Source organism: Podarcis liolepis (assembly GCF_965112155.1).
Source record: "Podarcis liolepis genome assembly, chromosome: 10".
Lineage (NCBI taxonomy): Eukaryota > Metazoa > Chordata > Lepidosauria > Squamata > Lacertidae > Podarcis > Podarcis liolepis.
In genome coordinates this window covers 15,162,604-15,181,998 of record NC_139562.1, presented here as the reverse complement: position 1 = coordinate 15,181,998, position 19,395 = coordinate 15,162,604, and the positions used below count along the sequence as shown (strand labels likewise).

The 19,395-nt window shown below is 43.8% G+C and overlaps 1 protein-coding gene across 2 annotated transcripts in view; it reads left to right on the top strand.

Annotated features, from left to right (window-relative positions):
- Window positions 1-19,395, top strand: part of LOC310687037 (uncharacterized protein) — a 131,959-nt gene that overhangs the window by 72,772 nt on the left and 39,792 nt on the right. For both annotated transcript variants that reach the window (XM_083461676.1, XM_083461677.1), the window contains exon 3: window positions 16,390-16,419. In XM_083461676.1, the coding sequence (XP_083317802.1) occupies window positions 16,390-16,419 (30 nt within the window). The remainder of the gene's footprint in view (window positions 1-16,389; window positions 16,420-19,395) is intronic.

Sequence of the window (19,395 nt, the reverse complement as noted above, 5' to 3'; positions counted from 1 at the left end):
AAATGAGCAAAAGCAGCAAGTGAATTGACCCATCAGTGGACGTCACCACAGTACCTTGGCAACAGCTTCCACATCTGCAGCAACTAAAGGGGGGGGCAGGGACACCAGCTGGGAAACTTGCCTATTGTCCATTTGTTTGCAGCAGCTGTTCAGACATGCTGTTAATCTGGCCATAATATTGTGCTGGCCCTCTACAGATCTCTCTCTCGCTTTCTCCCAGATTGCACTTCATATTTTGGTGTTCTTATTAGTTTAGATGGCTTTAAAAGGAGATTAGGGAAGCTGGTGGCAAAGAGGTCTCTCCTCTCATTTAGCTATAAAGGCAGTGTACTTCTGAATGCCAGTTTCTGAGGAGTGAAAGAATTTGATTTTAGGAGATTTTTAATTATGAACAATTAAACAACAGGGACTGGGAACAGTGCATTCAGAATAAAATCCAGAATGTGAATATAAGGCTACAAGACAATCAGTTGAGGGAGTTGGGTATGTTTAGCCTGGATAGCAGGAGACTGAAGACTGGAGCAGGAGACTGAAGATATTTGATCTCAATGTCACATGGAAGATGACGCACACCTGTTTTCTCCAGCTCCAGAGGGTAGGAAAGCCCAAACCAATGGCTTCAAGTTACAAGAAAGGAGATACCTGCATTGCAAGGGGTTGGACTAGATGACACTCAGGGTTCCTTCCAACTCTACAATTCTGTGAGCCGTGCCTGAAAAGCCACTGCCAGTCAGTGCAGTCAATACTGAAAAAACAAACCAGCAGTATGTCTGTGTTAGGTGTTAGTTCATTAAAGGCATAGTGGCAGGATAAAAATTAATAAATTTCATCTCTGTGCATGTGCAGACTGCTTGCCACTCAGAACTGCTTTGCACATTATGCCATAGCCTGTGTTCAGCCATCTTTAGCCTGAATGTTCTTTTATATTTGGGGAAGTTGCATGCCCCGTTTCTTTATTTTTTTTATGTTTAACAGTGGCAAATATTGTAACTGCAGCTAGTCGCTCATATTTTGGGGCTCCAGGTAGGGCTGTGTCTGCATGAGAAAATGTGACTTGCCTCCTAATAAACCTGAAGCAATGTTTAGCTTACACTGCCCATGCACATAAAACACTCGTATGCCTTTGTAGCTGTACACCAATTCACCCCACCGCAAGCTCCCTTTGGTTTGTGCAACATGAGAATGCATTTCAGACAAGTTAAGAAGCCATGCCCAAAATAATAATATTTTTTCTGCCTTTTTTTGCTGCTTTGAACTCCATTCCGAAATATTCTTTGCCTCTCCAGTGATCAAGGCACAACAGATTTTGAAGGGATGGCCACATTACATTAGATTTGTCTGTTACTCTTTCATCATGCCGGGGGAAATCATAGACTGATCATTAAATATAATAATACAGCAATAAGAGAGATAAAGGGGAGGACATCTGTCGCATACAGGATTTATATTTAGTGATTAACAGTCTGTGTTTTCTTTCCTGCTGCACTGTGGCATATGAAGTCCTCAGATTATGTGAGCATTTAAAAGCTGAATGTGATGTGGTTCAGAATTAAATCTAATCTGGTTGGAAAACACAGTGATGCGGCAATATTAGAAATTGTAGCTCTTGAACCCTAAATGATCCCAGTCTACTCTTGGCATATTCAAAAAGAAAAGGATATTGTTTGTTCTATGAATATGGTGTTTTGGCACGCAAACGTTTCCCATGAGCTCACTCCTTGTTTTCTTGGGGGAAAAGGGTATTATACATCCACCTTGGGTGCATGCTATAATAATAATAATGTGCCATTTCACACATTAGAATATTCTTACGCAGAAACCACTTCCACATATGTGGGGAAACCATAAAATATCTATGCACAGAGCGTGGGTAGGCAAACCCTTTTAAGCCCAAGGGCCACATTCCATAATGGGAAACTTTCTGGAAACCACAAGTCAGTGGTGGGTGGAGCGAGAGGCAAGAAGAGCAAGAAATATAATTTTTACTTTTGCATAGTAGGCTAGTTTACACACACAAACACACTGCTCTCTATCCATCCAGATAAGAAAGACGCATTGTGTGCCAAGGCCTTGTGACCCACAGTTCCTAGTAATTAATAAACACACAGACACAAGTATTTAGGTTTATGGGATCAAATAGGCCACAGCTTTATTAGTTACAGGTGTGAGCAGTTTGGCTTAGGCATTGGTTGAAGCCAGGCTATATCTCAACTCCCGCCCTTCTGCAGGGAGTCCATCTAAGGGTAAACCACCAATAGGGGGAGTCCTATGACTTATATCAAATAGGGGCACCCTGATGAGTCCCCATTGGGGTTGTGGCATGGCCCTAGCAGACGTCCGGACATCAGACAGGATCCACACCCCTGGATCCCTTTAACAGGATACCCTTAATGAGGATTAGCAGGGGGAGGCTACAACATCCCCTCCATCCAAACAAAGGCTTACCCAATGCCTAACCTCACAAAGTTGTGATGACTGCTACAATGTAGGCGAAAACTGAATGGCTGATGCCAATTTGCCAAGTGGAAAAAAATCCTACCCGGCCCCAACATTTGTCCATAGCAAGCAAGGTCGTGTCATAGCAAAGCATAAAAAGAGGGTGGGTGGGTTGGGAGATCCAGAGAAAGGGTGAGAGAGGAGAGCCCCCCCCCCCGGCTGCACTGCAGTTATATTTCCTGCAGCCACGCCCCCTACCAGCCCTGATTGGCCAGCAGGACCACACTGGGTGTGACCCCGCCCAGCACCGGTGACACGGCCAGGACAGCACGAGGGGGTGTCAACTCCCTGCCCCCATGCCGGATCACTGCAGGGGCCCAGATGCCTGGCCGCAATACCACCCACAGAAAAAGGTGAGAACTCTTAATCAAGAGTTCAGCCATCCAGCTAGACAAAAAACATACAAAGTGAAACGGCAGCTCGGGAAGACAGGATGTGTCATAGGCAATGTTCCAAGGGCTGCATGGCCCTTAGGCTTGAGATTTCCCACCCCTGGTGCAGATCATCACGTGATGACTCCATGTATGCTCCAGGTGGATGCTATTGATGCATGTGCATACTTGCCATTGTCACATCTAGCGATGGACAGACCAGTTTCAAGAACTTTTGTCTAAGAGAATGATGTGGTCCTCATACAAGTAAATGACTCAGAGTTGAAATGGGCTTGAATACCCTTGAAAGCAAGGATCTAAGTGGACTCCTTGTATTTGAAGTTTATTAGGTATGACCTGAACAAATCTATGTAGCTGTTTTATGTTGAATCAGACTACTGCATCATCTGTGCTAGAGTGAACCTAGGACTTTAAGAACATATGGAAAGCCCTGATGGATCAGACCAAATGTTTATCAAACCCAAGCAGCATGTTTCCTACAATGGCCAAACTGGTACATGTGGGAAACCCAAACATGATAGGATGAATAATTGGGAGAGCACTTAAGTGTGCTCCCTATTCTTCCTTTGCATCAAAAAGTCAACACATCTTTTTCTGCTATCCTGCATGGGGGTGATCTCAAATTGCTTTGCAAGCAGATCGGGGAAAGCATAGACAGTTGACAAACTTAGCAGAGAATTATGGCATGTCGAGAACTCAGCAGACTGGAAACTGGGCAGGTTTTAGGAAGGTCACCGGGAACTGGAATCAACTCCCTAAAAGAGATTGTCAGCTCTCGTGGAAAATTACTTTCTCAAGGTAGTAAATGAGCCCTGTGGCTGTTTCATGGTTTATGGCATCCTCCAGGACTTATTAAACTGGTCAATAACTAAACAAGTTCAATCAAGTAATCAAGCCGCTACACATCACAAAAGTTCAGAGTTCTCTGGAATTGCTGTTTTAGCATCTAGTCTTTAATGACAGCAACCTCCAGTTAAAAACAAACACATTGGAATCACCAAGAGTAGTCAATTTGCCAGATGATTGAGGCCTGTCTGTTTCCCATCTAAACATTCTGAGATCAAAGGGGGAATAGAAGCACTTATCCTTCAGGCCTGTTTCTTTTAAGTCCATATTAAAAAAAGAATAACGATGAGGTGCTTTCTTTAACATTGTTGCTTCGTCATGGGAAACTTTAGTTCAAGTTTCAAACTAAGGTACATTGGGGTAATCCAACACATTGGCACAATGTTCTGTTAATAAACTGGGGCTGCTGCCAGACTTCAGGAGGTAGCAGGGAGGACTTGGCCCAATAACAGCAATGGGCCACCAACTCATCCTCCGCAGTCAGGGCAGGGCCAAGCCACATGCTTTCTATGCCACCTGGCTGCAGCTTTGGCAGCAACACCACTTCACCAGGCCCCCAAACATACTGCACTGGTTGGTGAGTGGAGGCACTTTTCAATGGGGGCTAAGCTGTATTCCCATCCATGGTAGCTGCTAGCCATCTTGCCCAAAATGCCATATCCTGGCCTGTAGATCTGTGAAATCTGTGGGTCATGGAATAACGTTTTAGTTAACCTAAAATGGTGGGCAGCCACCACAGATGAGAGCTGAACTCTGCTCCTGTTCAAAAGCAGAAGCACATGCAACACACGCTGCAAAAAGCATCTGAGAGTCTAGTGGGGAGGATGATAAATAGCAGAGCAGGTGGGTCTCAGCCAGTGCCTGACCTAGCTGACTGCTGGCACCAGGCCTGATTATTTCTATCACTGCCAGCTCCAGATTTGAGGCAACATGCCCTTAAAGGCCCCTTTCTCTGAATGGGTCAAGATCCTCGTTGGTGCTGTTGCCACTTCCCATTTGCTTGCTCTGTTCTCCTAGGCTCAACCTGCAAAGGGAGAGAAGCAACTGGTCCTGATGCTCCTTCTCCTGGCTCCTTTCACTGCTTGTTCATTCAAATAGGGCAGGTATATTGTCAGCAATGACAACAAGGAACAGGAGCAATGAAATCAAGGGATTCAAAGAGTTGTCATTAGAACACAAGAAGAGCCTTGCTGAATGAGGCCAATGACCCATCTAGTCCAGCACCCTCTTCTCACAATGACCAACCAGATGCCTGTGAGAAACCCACAAGCAGGATCTGAGCCCAAGACCACTCTCACTTCCCACAGGTTGCAGTGATGACCATAAACTTAGATAGCATTGTTCGGACTCCAATTCGCATCAACCCCAGCCAGTATGGCCAATGGTCAGGGGTTATAGGATGTGGAGTTCAACAATATCTGGAGGGCCAAAGGTTAACCACCTCTGCTTTGGCGTGCAAGTCCTCCCAGCAAAGACTGTGTCGGTTCTTTTTTTCTGAACACAGCCAAGGGCACCGCTGGCTCTAAGTCAACATGTAGCAGTGGCAACACTTGTTCCATGTAGACAATGCTGTGATTGTGTTCTGATATGAATGGAATCATTTTCAATTCCAAAACTGAGAGCTGCTTTCATCAGCCAAAGAAAGCAACTTGTCCCCATTTGTTTTCCTGCATAAAGTTTTATATCAGTCTAATTGTGCATTGATTGCAGTTCTAAGAAGATGTTAGTGTTTTCGTTACAAGCACTTTTAGATGCTAAAGTATTGCAATTTGTTGTTTGATTTACATTTTCATGAAAATGGTTTGTGTTCTGTTAAGGCACAGGGAATTAAATGAGCGCTGTTTCCATAAGCATAGCCCATCACTCAGACTCCCTTGCCCCACCTTCCCTTGGAGTAAGAGAACCCAGTGCTTCACCCCAAGATGAAAGAGGGGAGCTGGCTTTTTCTGATGACCCCTTAAGGTACTGATTTTAGAAGGCTAGTGGGGGGACATGATTTGGCTGAGGGCCAACAAGCTGAGACTGAATCATGGTAAGCTGGAGACTTTTGGGTGGGTGATTCCCGAGTTTCAGAGCCAGGGAGTTGCTTAGGTGTGCAAGCTAGAGAGTTCACCAATTCTCAGTGGGGTTGCACTCCTTCTGAAGGAACAGATGGAGCACATTTAGCTCCATCCCTGTCATTGGAGGCCCAGGTAGCCTCCATGGTGAGGGGTGCCTATTATCAACTTAAGTTGGTACACCAAATACGCACTTTCCTGGACTGAAGTTACTTGGCCACTGTGATTCTTGCATTTGTAACCTCACTACTGAACTACTGTAACATGTCTTTGAGACTAGTCTGGAAGTTGAAGGTGGTGCAGATTGCTGCAGTCAGGTTGTTGACTAGAGCACCAGGACATTCACATATTACACCTGTGTTGAGGTAACATATTAAGCACACACACACAAATTTCCTTTCACAATGTGAGCTCTGGGAGAAACCCTATGCTTGTGGTGCTACAGTTCAGTAATTGTTGGCTCTGGATTTGAAGGCTTTATGGGCAGGTCCTGATTAGATGGTAATGAGTGATACTCCACTTCAAAATGTGATAAGCCAACCTGGCTACATATAGGACCCTTCTCTTTAATTTGCTGAGTGGGGCCTGAACTAGTGACTGAAAATTGGGTCCTGATGGTACCGCTGCCGAACTTCAGGTTTGTGTGTACAGCCCTGAGGAGCTGAGTGGAACACTCTTTAATATACCTGTGATGTTGCCATAATGGCTGTGCTGCAGGCCAGTTTTTAGAGCCCTGCCAGGGAGCTGTATAGAACCCTATTCAATAAACCGGCATTGTTATCATCAAGGACTGCTCCCTGCTCCCTCTGTTTCCCTCCTACACAAATGTGACACCAGGGCCCCTATCTGCAGGGCTTGCTAGTGGAGACTGGCTGGAAGGCAAGTCTGAAGACTGAACTGTTAGGTCCAGTCGTGGACAACTCTGGGGATGTGGCGCTCATCTCACTTTACTGGCCGAGGGAACCGGCGTACAGCTTCCGGGTCATGTGGCCAGCATGACTGAGCCACTTCTGGCGAACCAGAGCAGCACACGGAAATGCTGTTTACCTTCCTGCCAGAGCAGTACCTATTTATCTACTTGTACTTCGTGCTTTCGAACTGCTAGGTTGGCAGGAGCAGGGACAGAGCAACGGGAGCTCACCCCGTTGCGGGGATTCGAACCACCAACCTTCTGACTGGCAAGCCCTAGGCTCTGTGGTTTAACTTACAGCGCTACCCGCATCCCAGGCAGCCAGAAAAGACCTGCCATTTTTCCAGTGGCCTCTGATAAGACAGATAAGGAACAGCTGGGAGAGACACGGCCATTGCCTGTCTGGTTATAAGGAACCCCTTCAGTATGATGGACCAAATAAAGTATGATGGACCAAATAAAAACCTGGAAAATATGGTGGGAACTAGGTGTCATTCCCCCCCCCCCTCCAGGCATAGGAAGATCAGGTGTTACCTGGTGCGGAAAATTTCTTGTCAAACCCCGCCTCCTTGATTATTATTATTTTTTGCCTGCAAAAATGGTTTTACGTTATTTCATATTTTCTTACAAAGGAATAATAATAAGTAATAATAATAATAATAATAATAATAAACTTTTATTTATATCCTGCCCTCCCCAGCTGAAGTTGGGCTCAGGACGGCTAACATCAGATACATAACATTGGTATAAAATCAAACAATAATTAAATTACCTCCTAAAAACATGTCAAAATCAAATTAAAGTCTAATTGATGGCTTTCCACAGGGTTAGGGTTGGGAACAGTAAGTGCTCCACTGAATTGAAATTTCAGCCTTCATGACATAGGAAAACGGCCAAGTAAGCAGCTATTTTCACGGAGGAGGGTCAAGATATTAACTGATATGCATGAAATTTCATATATAGGTATATAATCCCTAGTGTAGTAAAATAAGACCTTTGGAGCAGGCATTTTTTTTTTTTTAAAGATTTTTATGAACCACCCTAGTAGGGCAGTAAGAAGAAGAAGAAGAACAAGAAGACAAGAAGAAGAAGAAGAAGAAGAAGAAGAGGAGGAGGAGGAGGAGGAGGAGGAGGAGGAGGAGGAGAGGAGGAGGAGTTTGGATTTGATATCCCGCTTTATCACTACCCAAAGGAGTCTCAAAGCGGCTAACATTCTCCTTTCCCTTCCTCCCCCACAACAAACACTCTGTGAGGTGAGGCTGAGAGACTTCAGTGAAGTGTGACTAGCCCAAGGTCACCCAGCAGCTGCATGTGGAGGAGTGGGGAAGCGAACCCAGTTCACCAGATTACGAGACCACCGCTCTTAACCACTATACCACACTGGCTCTCCTTGATTTGTTGCCCCCTCCATGATGGATGTTGGGGCGGCCCGCCCCCCGCCCCCCCTTCCTACGCCCCTGGGCCCACCCCCATCCTCATTTTTCTTTTTTCTTTTTTGCTCCTGGGCTTTCACATCTTGACTGACATTCCAACTGAGCCAAAGCCCAGTAGGGGCTGTATTCGGTGGGGGGACAGATTTTTCTTAACATCCCCTGTCACCAATAAGCCACTGTAAAATGAGCAATCCAGTGGTTGTGGCTTGTGTGCAAGAAAAGAAAAGCCAGAGGCCTTCCTGCCCGTGGAAGCAGCCTGAACCACAGTTTTTACAGTTACCATAGAGCGGAATTTATATCATATACTCAGGCCTAATTCAACTTTTCTGCAGTGTGTGTTTGTGTGTGTGTGTGTGTGTGTGTGTGTGTGTGTGTGTGTGTGTGTGTTCATTCCTCATTGCCTTTTGACATTTACCTCACTTGCTGGGATTGTTAGTATTTGCTGCTGCCCTCCATTTATTTATTTATTTGCCTCTCAAAAGAAAAGGATGCGCAAGATAAAAGCCAAAAGCAATCTACAGAAATTTAGCCTTTCCGCCTCCAAAGCACAGAACTCTTGCAGTGTGCCAGGCTTGTATTTTGATTTCTCTTACAATTAATTCTGGCAAAATGTTGCCATACTGACAGGAAATTATTCCCTCTTTAAGTACACTCCTCTTCAGAGGCTACTGTAAGGAAGAGCTCTGACCTTTTGCGGTTATTTATGATGTGAGCTGAACTATCTTTAAAATCATCATCTATCAAGTGCCAGGCACATCTTTGTGAAGTTCTACAGAACCATAAATAATGGAAGTTAATATTCCTCTACAGTGTTTATGCAAATTTTAAACAGTGATATAGGTTTGAAAATAAAAACACGGGAACCTCCTCCCTACCACCCCCCCATTGGTGTTATTTGTAGTTCACAGCAGATTAACACTGAAGAAGGAGGGTGCTACTTTATTTAGATACCTGGAAGCCTAAGAATAGAATGTGACAAGAAGGTTACAGCATTTTTTTAGTGCTACAAGAGAGAAACGTTTTAAGAACTAAGCAATACCGTACTGCATTTTAAAGGATATGGGTGCAATCCAAGTTAGTCATGAGAACTAACTGTGCAATCCTGTGCATGTCTACTCAGAAGTAGGTTCCACTGATTAGAGTGGGATTGATTCCTGGGTAAAAAAGTAGAAAATTGCACCTTTAGGTGGGGGGAAAATGTATAGCAGAAGTAGCCTCTAGAACAGCCTTTCTCAACCTGTGGGTCCCCAGATGTTGTTGAATTACAACTCCCATCACCCTTTGCTAGCAAGGCCAGAACTCAGGGGTGAAGAGAGTTGTAGTCCAACAACATCTGGGGACCCACAGGTTGGGAACCACTGCTCTAGAAGATGTTATGGGCTACAGCTCCCATCAACAACAGCAAGCATGGCCAACGGTCATGGGTTATGAAAGCTGTAGTCCAAAGCATATGCAGGAAACCATGTAGGTTACCCTTGATCTACAGGATTGAAGTCTTTGTCCATCTCAGTCTAAATCCCTCCCCAAAATGATTTTACAGTCTAATATAGACGCAGAACATGCCACAATTAAAGGCTAGCAGAAGAGGTGGAAAATGCAAACATAAAAACAGAGGGTAAAGGAAGCCACACAGTTTATGTCTGCACTCCTGTGTAGAATTACCCATTAAAAACAGTGGAACTTCTGAGTAAGCATGCATAGGATTGGGCTGCTTATGTGGTGGAAGCACTGATGCTGGTGAGCTTCAAAAGGAGTGAGGAATGGAATACAACCCCACCAACCACCTCCATTCTAAAAGCCTTGACCAATTTTCAGTTGGTCCCAGACCACTTCAAGTTTCCATTCAACTAGAAATGAGCACCTGCCGCTAGCTAGCTCCACCCCATGCTGTTCCCCTAACTTCATGAGCAAAATGACTTTGCAAAGGAGAGGAGGAGAAACCATTGGCGTGGAGAGTTCATTATACACAGAAGAGGCCTCTTGAGTCTGAAGTGGCCATTTACACATTGTCAAAGAAAGAATCACCAAAAGTGGAAGCTAAAAAAGAGGGCACAGATTTCCATAAATTTATATGAATAGATGCAGTTTTCTATAATTTAAACAGAAATGCAGAGTGCCTCTCCATAGTGGGGGGGGGGGGGACTGTGACCAGGTGTACTGCATGCCTGCTCAGCCTGCTGTCCTAGTGCTAACTGATGATGATGGATGACAGCACCTGCCGTTCTCCCTCCCGATGGTTCTTTATGTTCAAACTGGGTTTGGACTGGGCAGCCCTTCAAACAGAGCAATGATATGGAAGCCTTTTTTCAGCCGAAGACACCTTGGCCCCCTCAATATTTGTTGGCAGGGGACCGTGGGCCCTCAATTTTGAAGGGGCCCAGTGTGCATCGCATGCATCACAGCTTCAGTGACCAGCTCTCCAGAGTGCTCGGCCTCCTCCAGACAGTCTGCATTGTCACATGGGCCCTCTCAGCCTCTGTCACAGTGCCCGAAATAGTTGCCTGTGGGAGACCAGTAAGCAGGATTTGAGCACAAGAGCGGTCTCCTTTCCTGTGTGTTATGTACTGAGTTGAATAGGATCCAAATTGCAGCAGTCTGATTGGTCCTAGAACAATAGGATCCAAAATGCAGCAGTCTGATTGGTCCTAGAACAATAGGATTCAGAATGCAGCAGTCTGATTGGTCCTAGAACAATGCAGCAGTATGATTGGTCGGCAGGAGCCACCCAATCCAGTTCCAGATAGAAGTGAATCCACAACCTGATTGGCCTACAGGAGAATTCTGGAGTTAGCCAATCACGTGCAGCCCATTGTGTAAATAATGTATATAAAGCAGATACTTTGAGGGGACTTTCATTCCCTCCTCACCACTGTGAGCTGAATAAAGAGCATGAAATCCACTCTCGACTCAGAGTATATTTCACTGTGCTTTCCAGCAACTGCCAGATAGAAGTGTTGCTGTCTCCATATGGCTACTCCTGCCTATCAACCCATCCAAAGCATTGAGACCACATCACTTCCCACTGTTCTTTGAGCTGCCAAGTTGCTTTGCTTGCCTTGGATTTCAAAGTAACTTTCAACAGCATTGTTTGAAAACACTTGCTGATTGCAAGCCTCCTTTACAAGGGCAACTCTGAAAATAAATGAAAAGGGGGCGGAAACCTCCTCAATGCTCTAAGAATTCTAAGAGAGGCTGAGGCTGGCAAAATAACAGACATTAATGGAACTAGATACAGGTATGCATGTTTGACCTCCGCAGTAATGAGTGAATACTAAACCTGGTTAGACTTGTAATCTTTTGCTACCCTGACTGCATAATGCATTAGCCCTGGAAAGTGTTTGCTTTCATTTGAATCAATCTCCACTATTGAGCTGAAGAAGAGTTAATATTCCAAACAGTTAAAGGAATAAAAATGGGGGATGCACAACTGTAGCCTCAAAAAAAGAGAAATCTTTAGCAAGAAGGGGGAAGAATGCAAATGTTTTCAGACAAGGTTTTTCTAAGGCAAACCAAACAGTTTCCCTGTCAATATATTAAAACAGCTCACGTCCGCATGCATGTACACCAAGTTTCAAGGTGCTTCCTGGTAAAAGAACAAATGTTTCTTGAGGCAGAGGCTGCATATACATATCTATTCTAGAATCTTTGGGGACCAAGTTATTGGTTTGTTTGCTTGCTTTTATCCTGTGTATTCCACGCACAATCTAGATCTATTGGGGGGGAATGCCCCTGAAAATCACTTATTGAGAAACTGGTTTCATTCTGGGGCGTGGGCGGTGACGCATTGCAGGTTGATTCTGCACACACACACACATACACACACCTGTGCATGTTGGATGGTGGCTGTTCTGCAGTGGGGGGCATGTATCTACACCTGCCTGATGACATTGTGCATGAGCCTAGACCAATATTGCAATCACTAAGCGCCGGATTTACGTATAAGCTAAACAAGCTGTAGCTTAGGGCCCCACTCTCTTGGGGGCCCCAAAAAAATTTAAAGGGAAAAAACACTGGATGTACATTTCCAAAATATAAGATAAAAAAACAAATAAAATGAAACCCATATACAGCAACAGTGTTTTGTGTTGTTGTGTTGTGTTGGCTCCAATTTGTTATGTGCAAATGGTTTTAGATACCTATTAGGCCATAAATTACCATATAGCATATATTCAACACAAAAAACAGCAACAATTTGTTGTTGACAAAGGACAGCTGGACATATCAAGGGCCCCATGACCTTCAGTAGCTTAGGGCCTCATCGAACCTAAATCCGGCCCTGCAATCACCAATTCCTTAATTCACCTGTGGCATGTGCAGGAAGAAAAAGGAGTGAATACCCTTATCAAGGGACAGGTTTTCAAAAGCATATTGAGTAACCACACCCACCCTTATGGGGAGCAGGGTCTCAAAGCAGCATGTTCACAGCAACCATAAATGATTTCAGGTTGGGCAAGGTGACGGCTGTATTTGTGCTACTAATGTGTTGGTGTGTATGCCGTAACACTAAAACCAAAGAGGAGGAGAAATCTGTCAGCCAGTGACACCCCCTGGACTGGATATAAGTAAGGAAGCAGGTTGGCTTGGAGGAATCCAAACAGGTTGTTGGGGCACTGCCCCATTTGCCCTAATGGACCAGCCTTCACTGGCAGTGGCCCTCTTACAGAACCCATCATACCTAACCATTGGCCATGCTGGCAGCGGCTGATGGGAATTGCAGACCAAAACAGCTGGAGAGCACCAAGTTGTGCTGGAGAATCAGTGCAGCCGATTGCTAAACTAACACTCTCTATACTACCTTCTACACCAGGGTTTCCCAAACCTCCAGGTGATTTTGAACTACAGTTTCCATAATCCCTGACCACTAATTCTGTTAGCTAGGGATTATGGGAGGTGTAGTCCAAAAACAGCTGGAGACCCAAATTTGGGAAACCCTGTTCTAAATTTTACTTTGGGGGGGGAATCACTAGAGAGACAGGACCGATAGAGTTGCAAACTCTCCCATGCAGTGGGAGAAATGGACTTCCTTCCTCCCCTTTCAACACTGATTGTCTTGCAGAAGCAAGAGAAACAGCTAGTGCCAGGGGAGGACTAAGGTGGTGGTTTAAGGGGAATCAGCAAGCATGTGTCTGTATTATAGTATCCTATTCTATTTGCTGAATCACTGAGTAACACTGAGGCCCATCTTTATGGCTCCCTGTTGTGCTTTAATATCAACTTTTGAATCAGGCAACAGTATATGTTTAGCATGCAGAAAAGAAGATTGAAGAAATGTGATGATAATAGCTTTCAGATACTTAAATGTTTGCCATGAAGGCAGTGAAAAATAGCTGCTCCTCGGTACCATGGGGTTAGGGAGGATGCAGCAGCTGCCATTCAAAATTTTACAGAAAAGCAAAGCTGCTGCTGTTGTCCTTGGGAAGTAGAGCTCTGTCCATGCAGATGATGCCTTCCCCCTGACAACTGGTAAAGTCTCCTTTCTCACACAAAGCTACTTTACATGTTCTACAAATCCTGGGGGATTTTTACAAGTTAAAGCAATTGTCTGGGTTTGGGGGATTTTATTTCTGATCTTCTTTTTTATTTGTGTGTGGGCAGTTCAGGCTCAGGCTCTGGCACGGTCGGCCTGGGTTCTCATTTTAAATATTAGGTAGCCACGGTTCTCCCAGGTGGATCCTGCCATTCCTGTCTAAGGTGACCAGGCGTCCTGAGCTACAGAGAATTATTACAATGGGTGCTTCCAGGCAACCTGGTTGTTGAGCATTCCTTCTGATTTGTTTGATAGGGTAGTTAGATGGAGTTGCATCAAGCATGTTATCCCACACTTTCCAGGGCATTTCTCCACCGCTTTCCTTACTGCAAAAAATACATTCCTTTGGGGAAGTGGACTTGTTGCACACAATCTCCCAATCAGCTGTAACTATGTGACCTGAATTTGCTGGTATGTGATTGAAAATAATGACAGTCTGGAAGAAATATGTGATCCTTGAACAATTTAATTAGAATTTCCATATGTGAAGCAGGTTGAAGCAGGGTTTGTAGAGATGGAATTACAGTAAGTTCCACAGAATCAATAAATTTTAGTATATTATTTGAGTCTATCAATTTCAGGACATAAAATTGATAATTTTCATTCATTATATGCATTAATTACCTTAAGCAACCATTTAAATCCCAGCATTTAGAACAGCACTATCTCTTTAGGAGCTCAAGATGCAATTAAGGTTATTCCATCAAGAGTTCATTATTTTCTTTTGCTATGAAAAAAATCAAAGAAATCAATATTTTAAATGAAAGGTAATTCTGGATAAGGAAAGATTAATTTAAATCTTTCTGCATCAGAGAGAAGCTCTTTGTCTGTGCTAATTTATGGCTTTTATTTAATTGCATTAAAATTATATTCAGCTCTCTGTTTAAGGCATTGCAAATTTCTAAAGTAGCCTTTGCCACTCTGCGAACTTGGCACAGAATGACATTTCCCACACAATGACGGCTTTGTGTTGATATCAGCTAAAGCCAGAACAAATATTTGCAAATGTTCTGAACTTGCCAGGTTTGCCAATCAAACTTCAAATACAGTACACGATTTCAAATTTGCACATTGTCTGTGAATTTTTACCAACAAATTTAAGGGTTGTCTCCCCATCTGAGATATTTAGTGTATGATGAGAATTCATATTTGATGCCTACTGAAATCAGAGCAAGTCGAAGGGATCTTCCAGATGACCCGTATATGTGGTGGTTAGAATATGGGTCCCTGTTTTGTTTTGTTTTTGCAGGTGTATTCTGATACATTAAGTGGTGCCTTATACTGGAATCCCCACACATCATTCTGATGTATTAGTTTTTCTGTGATGCTTCCCAGTGTTACCACATTATTGCTTGGGAGGGCACACTCTTGTGCTACAATGCAACAAAAGGCAGACAACCTCCCTCCCGTCCACCCCCAGTCCAGAACATTGGTATGATAAGTGGCAGAATTTCAGCAGAAGGTTATGGGACATGCACTGTATGTCCACCCCAGAACTTTTGCAGGCACAAACAGTATTGAGCGCAGGATCAAGCATAACCACCCCAATATCACCATGGACACAAATCATCATGATGCACAATAAAAAGAACATCTGGTGGTGTTCAAAATCTGGTCTTTATTGAACATTCATTCCAATTTGTTTCTGGGGCTGTTATTTGACAAGGAGCATCCATCCTGTTTTATTTGTGGGCTATTTACATGTATTCCTGTAAGTACTTCCTTTCAATCTGCATTTCTCAATGCATTTCCCTCTCTTTCTAAACCAGAAAATGTCCAGTTTCTTTTTCAAAGGAGATGTGCTGTACTAAGGCACTATAATCCACTTTAGATACAGAAATCTAAAATTCCAGTGTGCATGCGAATCCCTCCCTCTAAATACAGTCTGGAGGCACCCTAAGGCTGCATTTTTATGCATGCTTACTTGGGAGTAAATCCCATCGAATCCAATGGGGCTTTGTTTTGAGGGAAATGTTGTGGATACTAAATACCAGTTACAGTCAGGCACCAAATCCTGTAGCACATTAACTACTGTCTAATGCAAAGTAGCATTCCAGGTCACCATAAAATGCAGTTCAATACCAGTACATTTTTGAATGTGAAATACAGGTCTCAAATACAGTACAGTAAATATCCAACAAATAAAATATTCAGAGCACTTTTGACTTAAAAAGAATCACCGCAGAAAAATTTGTGAGGCTTTTTGGGGAGCAAATTGGGTTCATCTCTTATTTCAGCAAGCAGCATTGACATATATGCATTCAGTTCAGCTGGTGGCTGGAACAGACTGAAATGATCAGAGGAACAGGCTAGAGCTTTCATTTCTCTCCTCTCAAATATTGCTACTCTCCAGTGGCATTTCATATAAAAGAAGAAAATCATTGTTGCAGACTCACCTAGGCTCAAACTGAACACACTGGCCTTCTTCCATCTTTGATAAAAGAAGTTTTTCCAATGTCCCCATATGGGTTTTTATTCATTTGTGGGTTTGTAGAATTTATGGGTGGTAAGTCTGTGTATTGGAAGGGGAATGAAGGTAAAGGCAGCTCGCAGCCTTTCTTCAGAGCAGAAGGCATCATCTGCCAGAGCGCCAGGGTAACCAACTGGCCTCCTTGCTCTGACAAGTGAGTAAGGTGATAATGAGGTTTGGCTTTGACAGTTTAGCATAGAGAAAATCAGAGGAAATGAGGAAGCAGAGGCTAAATACTTCTTTCCTTCTCTTTGAAAGGGTTCCCCTTTCATGCAAGCATGCTAAATGGTAAGTCTTCTTTACAAGATTGTTTTGCATATTTAGTTAAAAGCTAGAGATTGCAGTTTAGTTGGCTGAAGATCTTTTGTTATAACTCAGTGTGTTTTACAAGCCAAATCTATGCAGTCAGAGGGAAGAATCAGTGAATACAACTCTGATCCTACTAAATTAGATATTATGTTGTGCAGCACTTTTTTGTGACAGTATTTGCTGGTATGGAGTACTGCCAACTTTTTTATAAAAAAAAAATCTTTTTTCTTCTTCATTTGGTGCCCATAGCAGCCATTTTGTGCTGTCATCCACAGCACAAAGTATCAGGACCCCATATTTTATGCCTCACCCCCTGTTTTGTGTGTGTGAGAGTGTGTGTATATGATAGATCATACATAACATATGACAGATCAAAACAGCTGCCTCATTGGGACATAGCTATAGGAGCTGTCATGATGAGTTCCTGTAGTTCAGAATTTATCACTAACCACTGCCAGCCTGTGCCTGGACTGAACCACTTCAGGCTGCAAGAAGGGACTCCCATGACACAATGCTCCGTTACAAAATGTATTCCTTGAACATAGGAAACTGGCATACCCGGGAACTAGGACACCAAGCAACCAAGGCCACTGTGAGGGGCAAGAAAATATATGAAGAGGAGTTCTGGGAGGGTCTGCTGCCTTGCCCCTATTGATCTCTGAAGGCTGAAGAGAGTCCTCTGACGCATATACATGCTGCAAGGAGCCTTCACACTTGATTGTACCTGACGAAGGGATGACACACATTTAAGACCTTAATTTATCACCTCATGCTACTGTAAGATTTTAATCACAGTATGGAGAGATGGAGCCAGTGAGCTGTGTTCAGGGGAAATGACTGTAGCTTTATGTCAAAAGAGGTTCTGTGAGCTCCTGACATATTTCCTACAGGATGCAAAAGCAAAGGATAAAGCTTATAACATTGGTGGTACAGTGGGCAGAGGAATGGCTTTGGGTGTGAGAAACACGGTGCAAATCCCTGTGAACGGCTCCATGCCTAGGAAGTGGAAAACTGCTAGGATCAGTGCTTCCTAGGCACGGGACAAGCGGGCGTGTGGACAAGCCCATACAGACACCATAATGTCCCCCTAGATATTTGCTCCTGCAAAGCAATCCACAGCTTGGAAGGAGAAAAACTGAAAGCAGGAAAATGGCTTGGGGGAAAAGTGTTACCCCACCCCCAGCCTCATTTCTTGAACTCAGTTAGTGAAATGTAGGTGGGTTCCCACGAGGCAAGACACAGTGATAACAACAAGAAGCTTTATTGAATTAACAGAACTGGACAACAGGAGCAAAGCAACTGCTTATATACATTTCTGAAGGCCTCGGCCGCTCCCACTCCCAACGTGATTGGCTGCCTAAACTTCCAAGCTGCAAATCATTGGTTTAAGGGCCAATGGCAGAGGCCCAAATCCTGCAATGTTCTGTGATTGGATATCATGTATCGAATCAGAACACAGGGGCTCAGAATCCTTAGTCCAGACTCAAGCTCAGGCAAACACAGACCACTGAGTACATAACAGTTAGCCCCTCTCTGCAGCTTTTAAACTGAAAGAAAACGAAGAACTGCAGCAAGGGATGCCAGGCTTTGGGGGCCTGTGTCCATGTTTTAGAATTTTCAGAGTGTGTGTGCTTTAGGGGCACCTGTCCCCTATAAGAACAGAATAAGAGTCATGGTGGATCAAGCCAAAGGCCCATCTAGTCCAGCCCTCTGTTCCTACAGTGACCAACCACACGCCCCCATGGGAAGCAGGAGAGCAGGACTTGGGTGCAGCAACCCTCTCCCCAGTTGTGATTCCCAGCAAGTAGCGTTTAGAGACATGCTGCCTTTGACAGTGAAGGTACAGCACAGCCATGGAAAGGTGTGATTTTGTCTATTATCCCTCTAAAACCATTGCTATCTCTTGGGGAAAGGAATTCCATTGTTTAACTAGGTGAAGAATCACTTTCCTTTGCTTTCCCTGAGTGTTCCAACATTTATTGGACATCATTGGATGTCCCAAATTCCAGTATTATGACAGAAGGAGAAAAACTTCTCTCTATTCACTTTCTTCAAACTTCTCCCTATCCACTTTCTCCCTCTGGTTGCTTCTTTCGCTGCCCTAGACAGGCAGAAAGAGAAAAAGATGCCCATAAAAGCATCTAAGCCACTGTCTCCCCCCCCCCCCCCTTCAAACAGCATAAGAAGGAAGTTGGAAAATTCCCATTTTTCTTTGTTTTGGCCTCTAAACAGAGCAGAATTATTCCCTCTGCAGCTCAGCTAACGGTAGACAAAAGGGGCATGTGTCTGTTGTTTACTGGAAGTTAAGCTATGGAATTAAGTATCATGTTAATTTGTGCCTTTATGTGGAAGGAAAATGGAAATTCCTCCATTTGTAATCTTGATGAGCATGTTTTAATTTCCAATCTAGACACCATGATTAACACTCTTAATGAAGTTTCTCATATAAATCATACCCTAATAAAGTGACTGAGTGAGAGCTCAGAAAGGCAAATTGCAAACTACAAAATAATTACAAGCCCAAGTCATTAACAAAATTCAATGAAGCACAATATGATGATATTCTCAACAGCATTCGTCACATAAATTGCATCCTAAAGAATGCTATATGGAACTGCTAAACGTTTTAGAGTTTGGTAATAGCTGGTGCCCCATTAATCAGTTTAATACAGCTTTCAGGAAGCTCATTCCACTGTTGCCCCCCAAAAATCCATAGTTATTTTGAGCAAGAACCTAAGACGAGCCCTGCTGGGTCAGACCAAAAGCCTATCTGGTCTAGCATTATGTCCCCACAGTAACCAACTAGATGCCTCTTCGAAACACCCACAATCACCCTCTCTCCTGCTCCTGATCCTCAGCAACTAGTATTCAGAGGCAACATAGCTGTACCCATCATGAGTCATAGCCACCATGAAATTTCTTAATCCCCCTTTAAAGCCATCCAAGTTGTGGCCA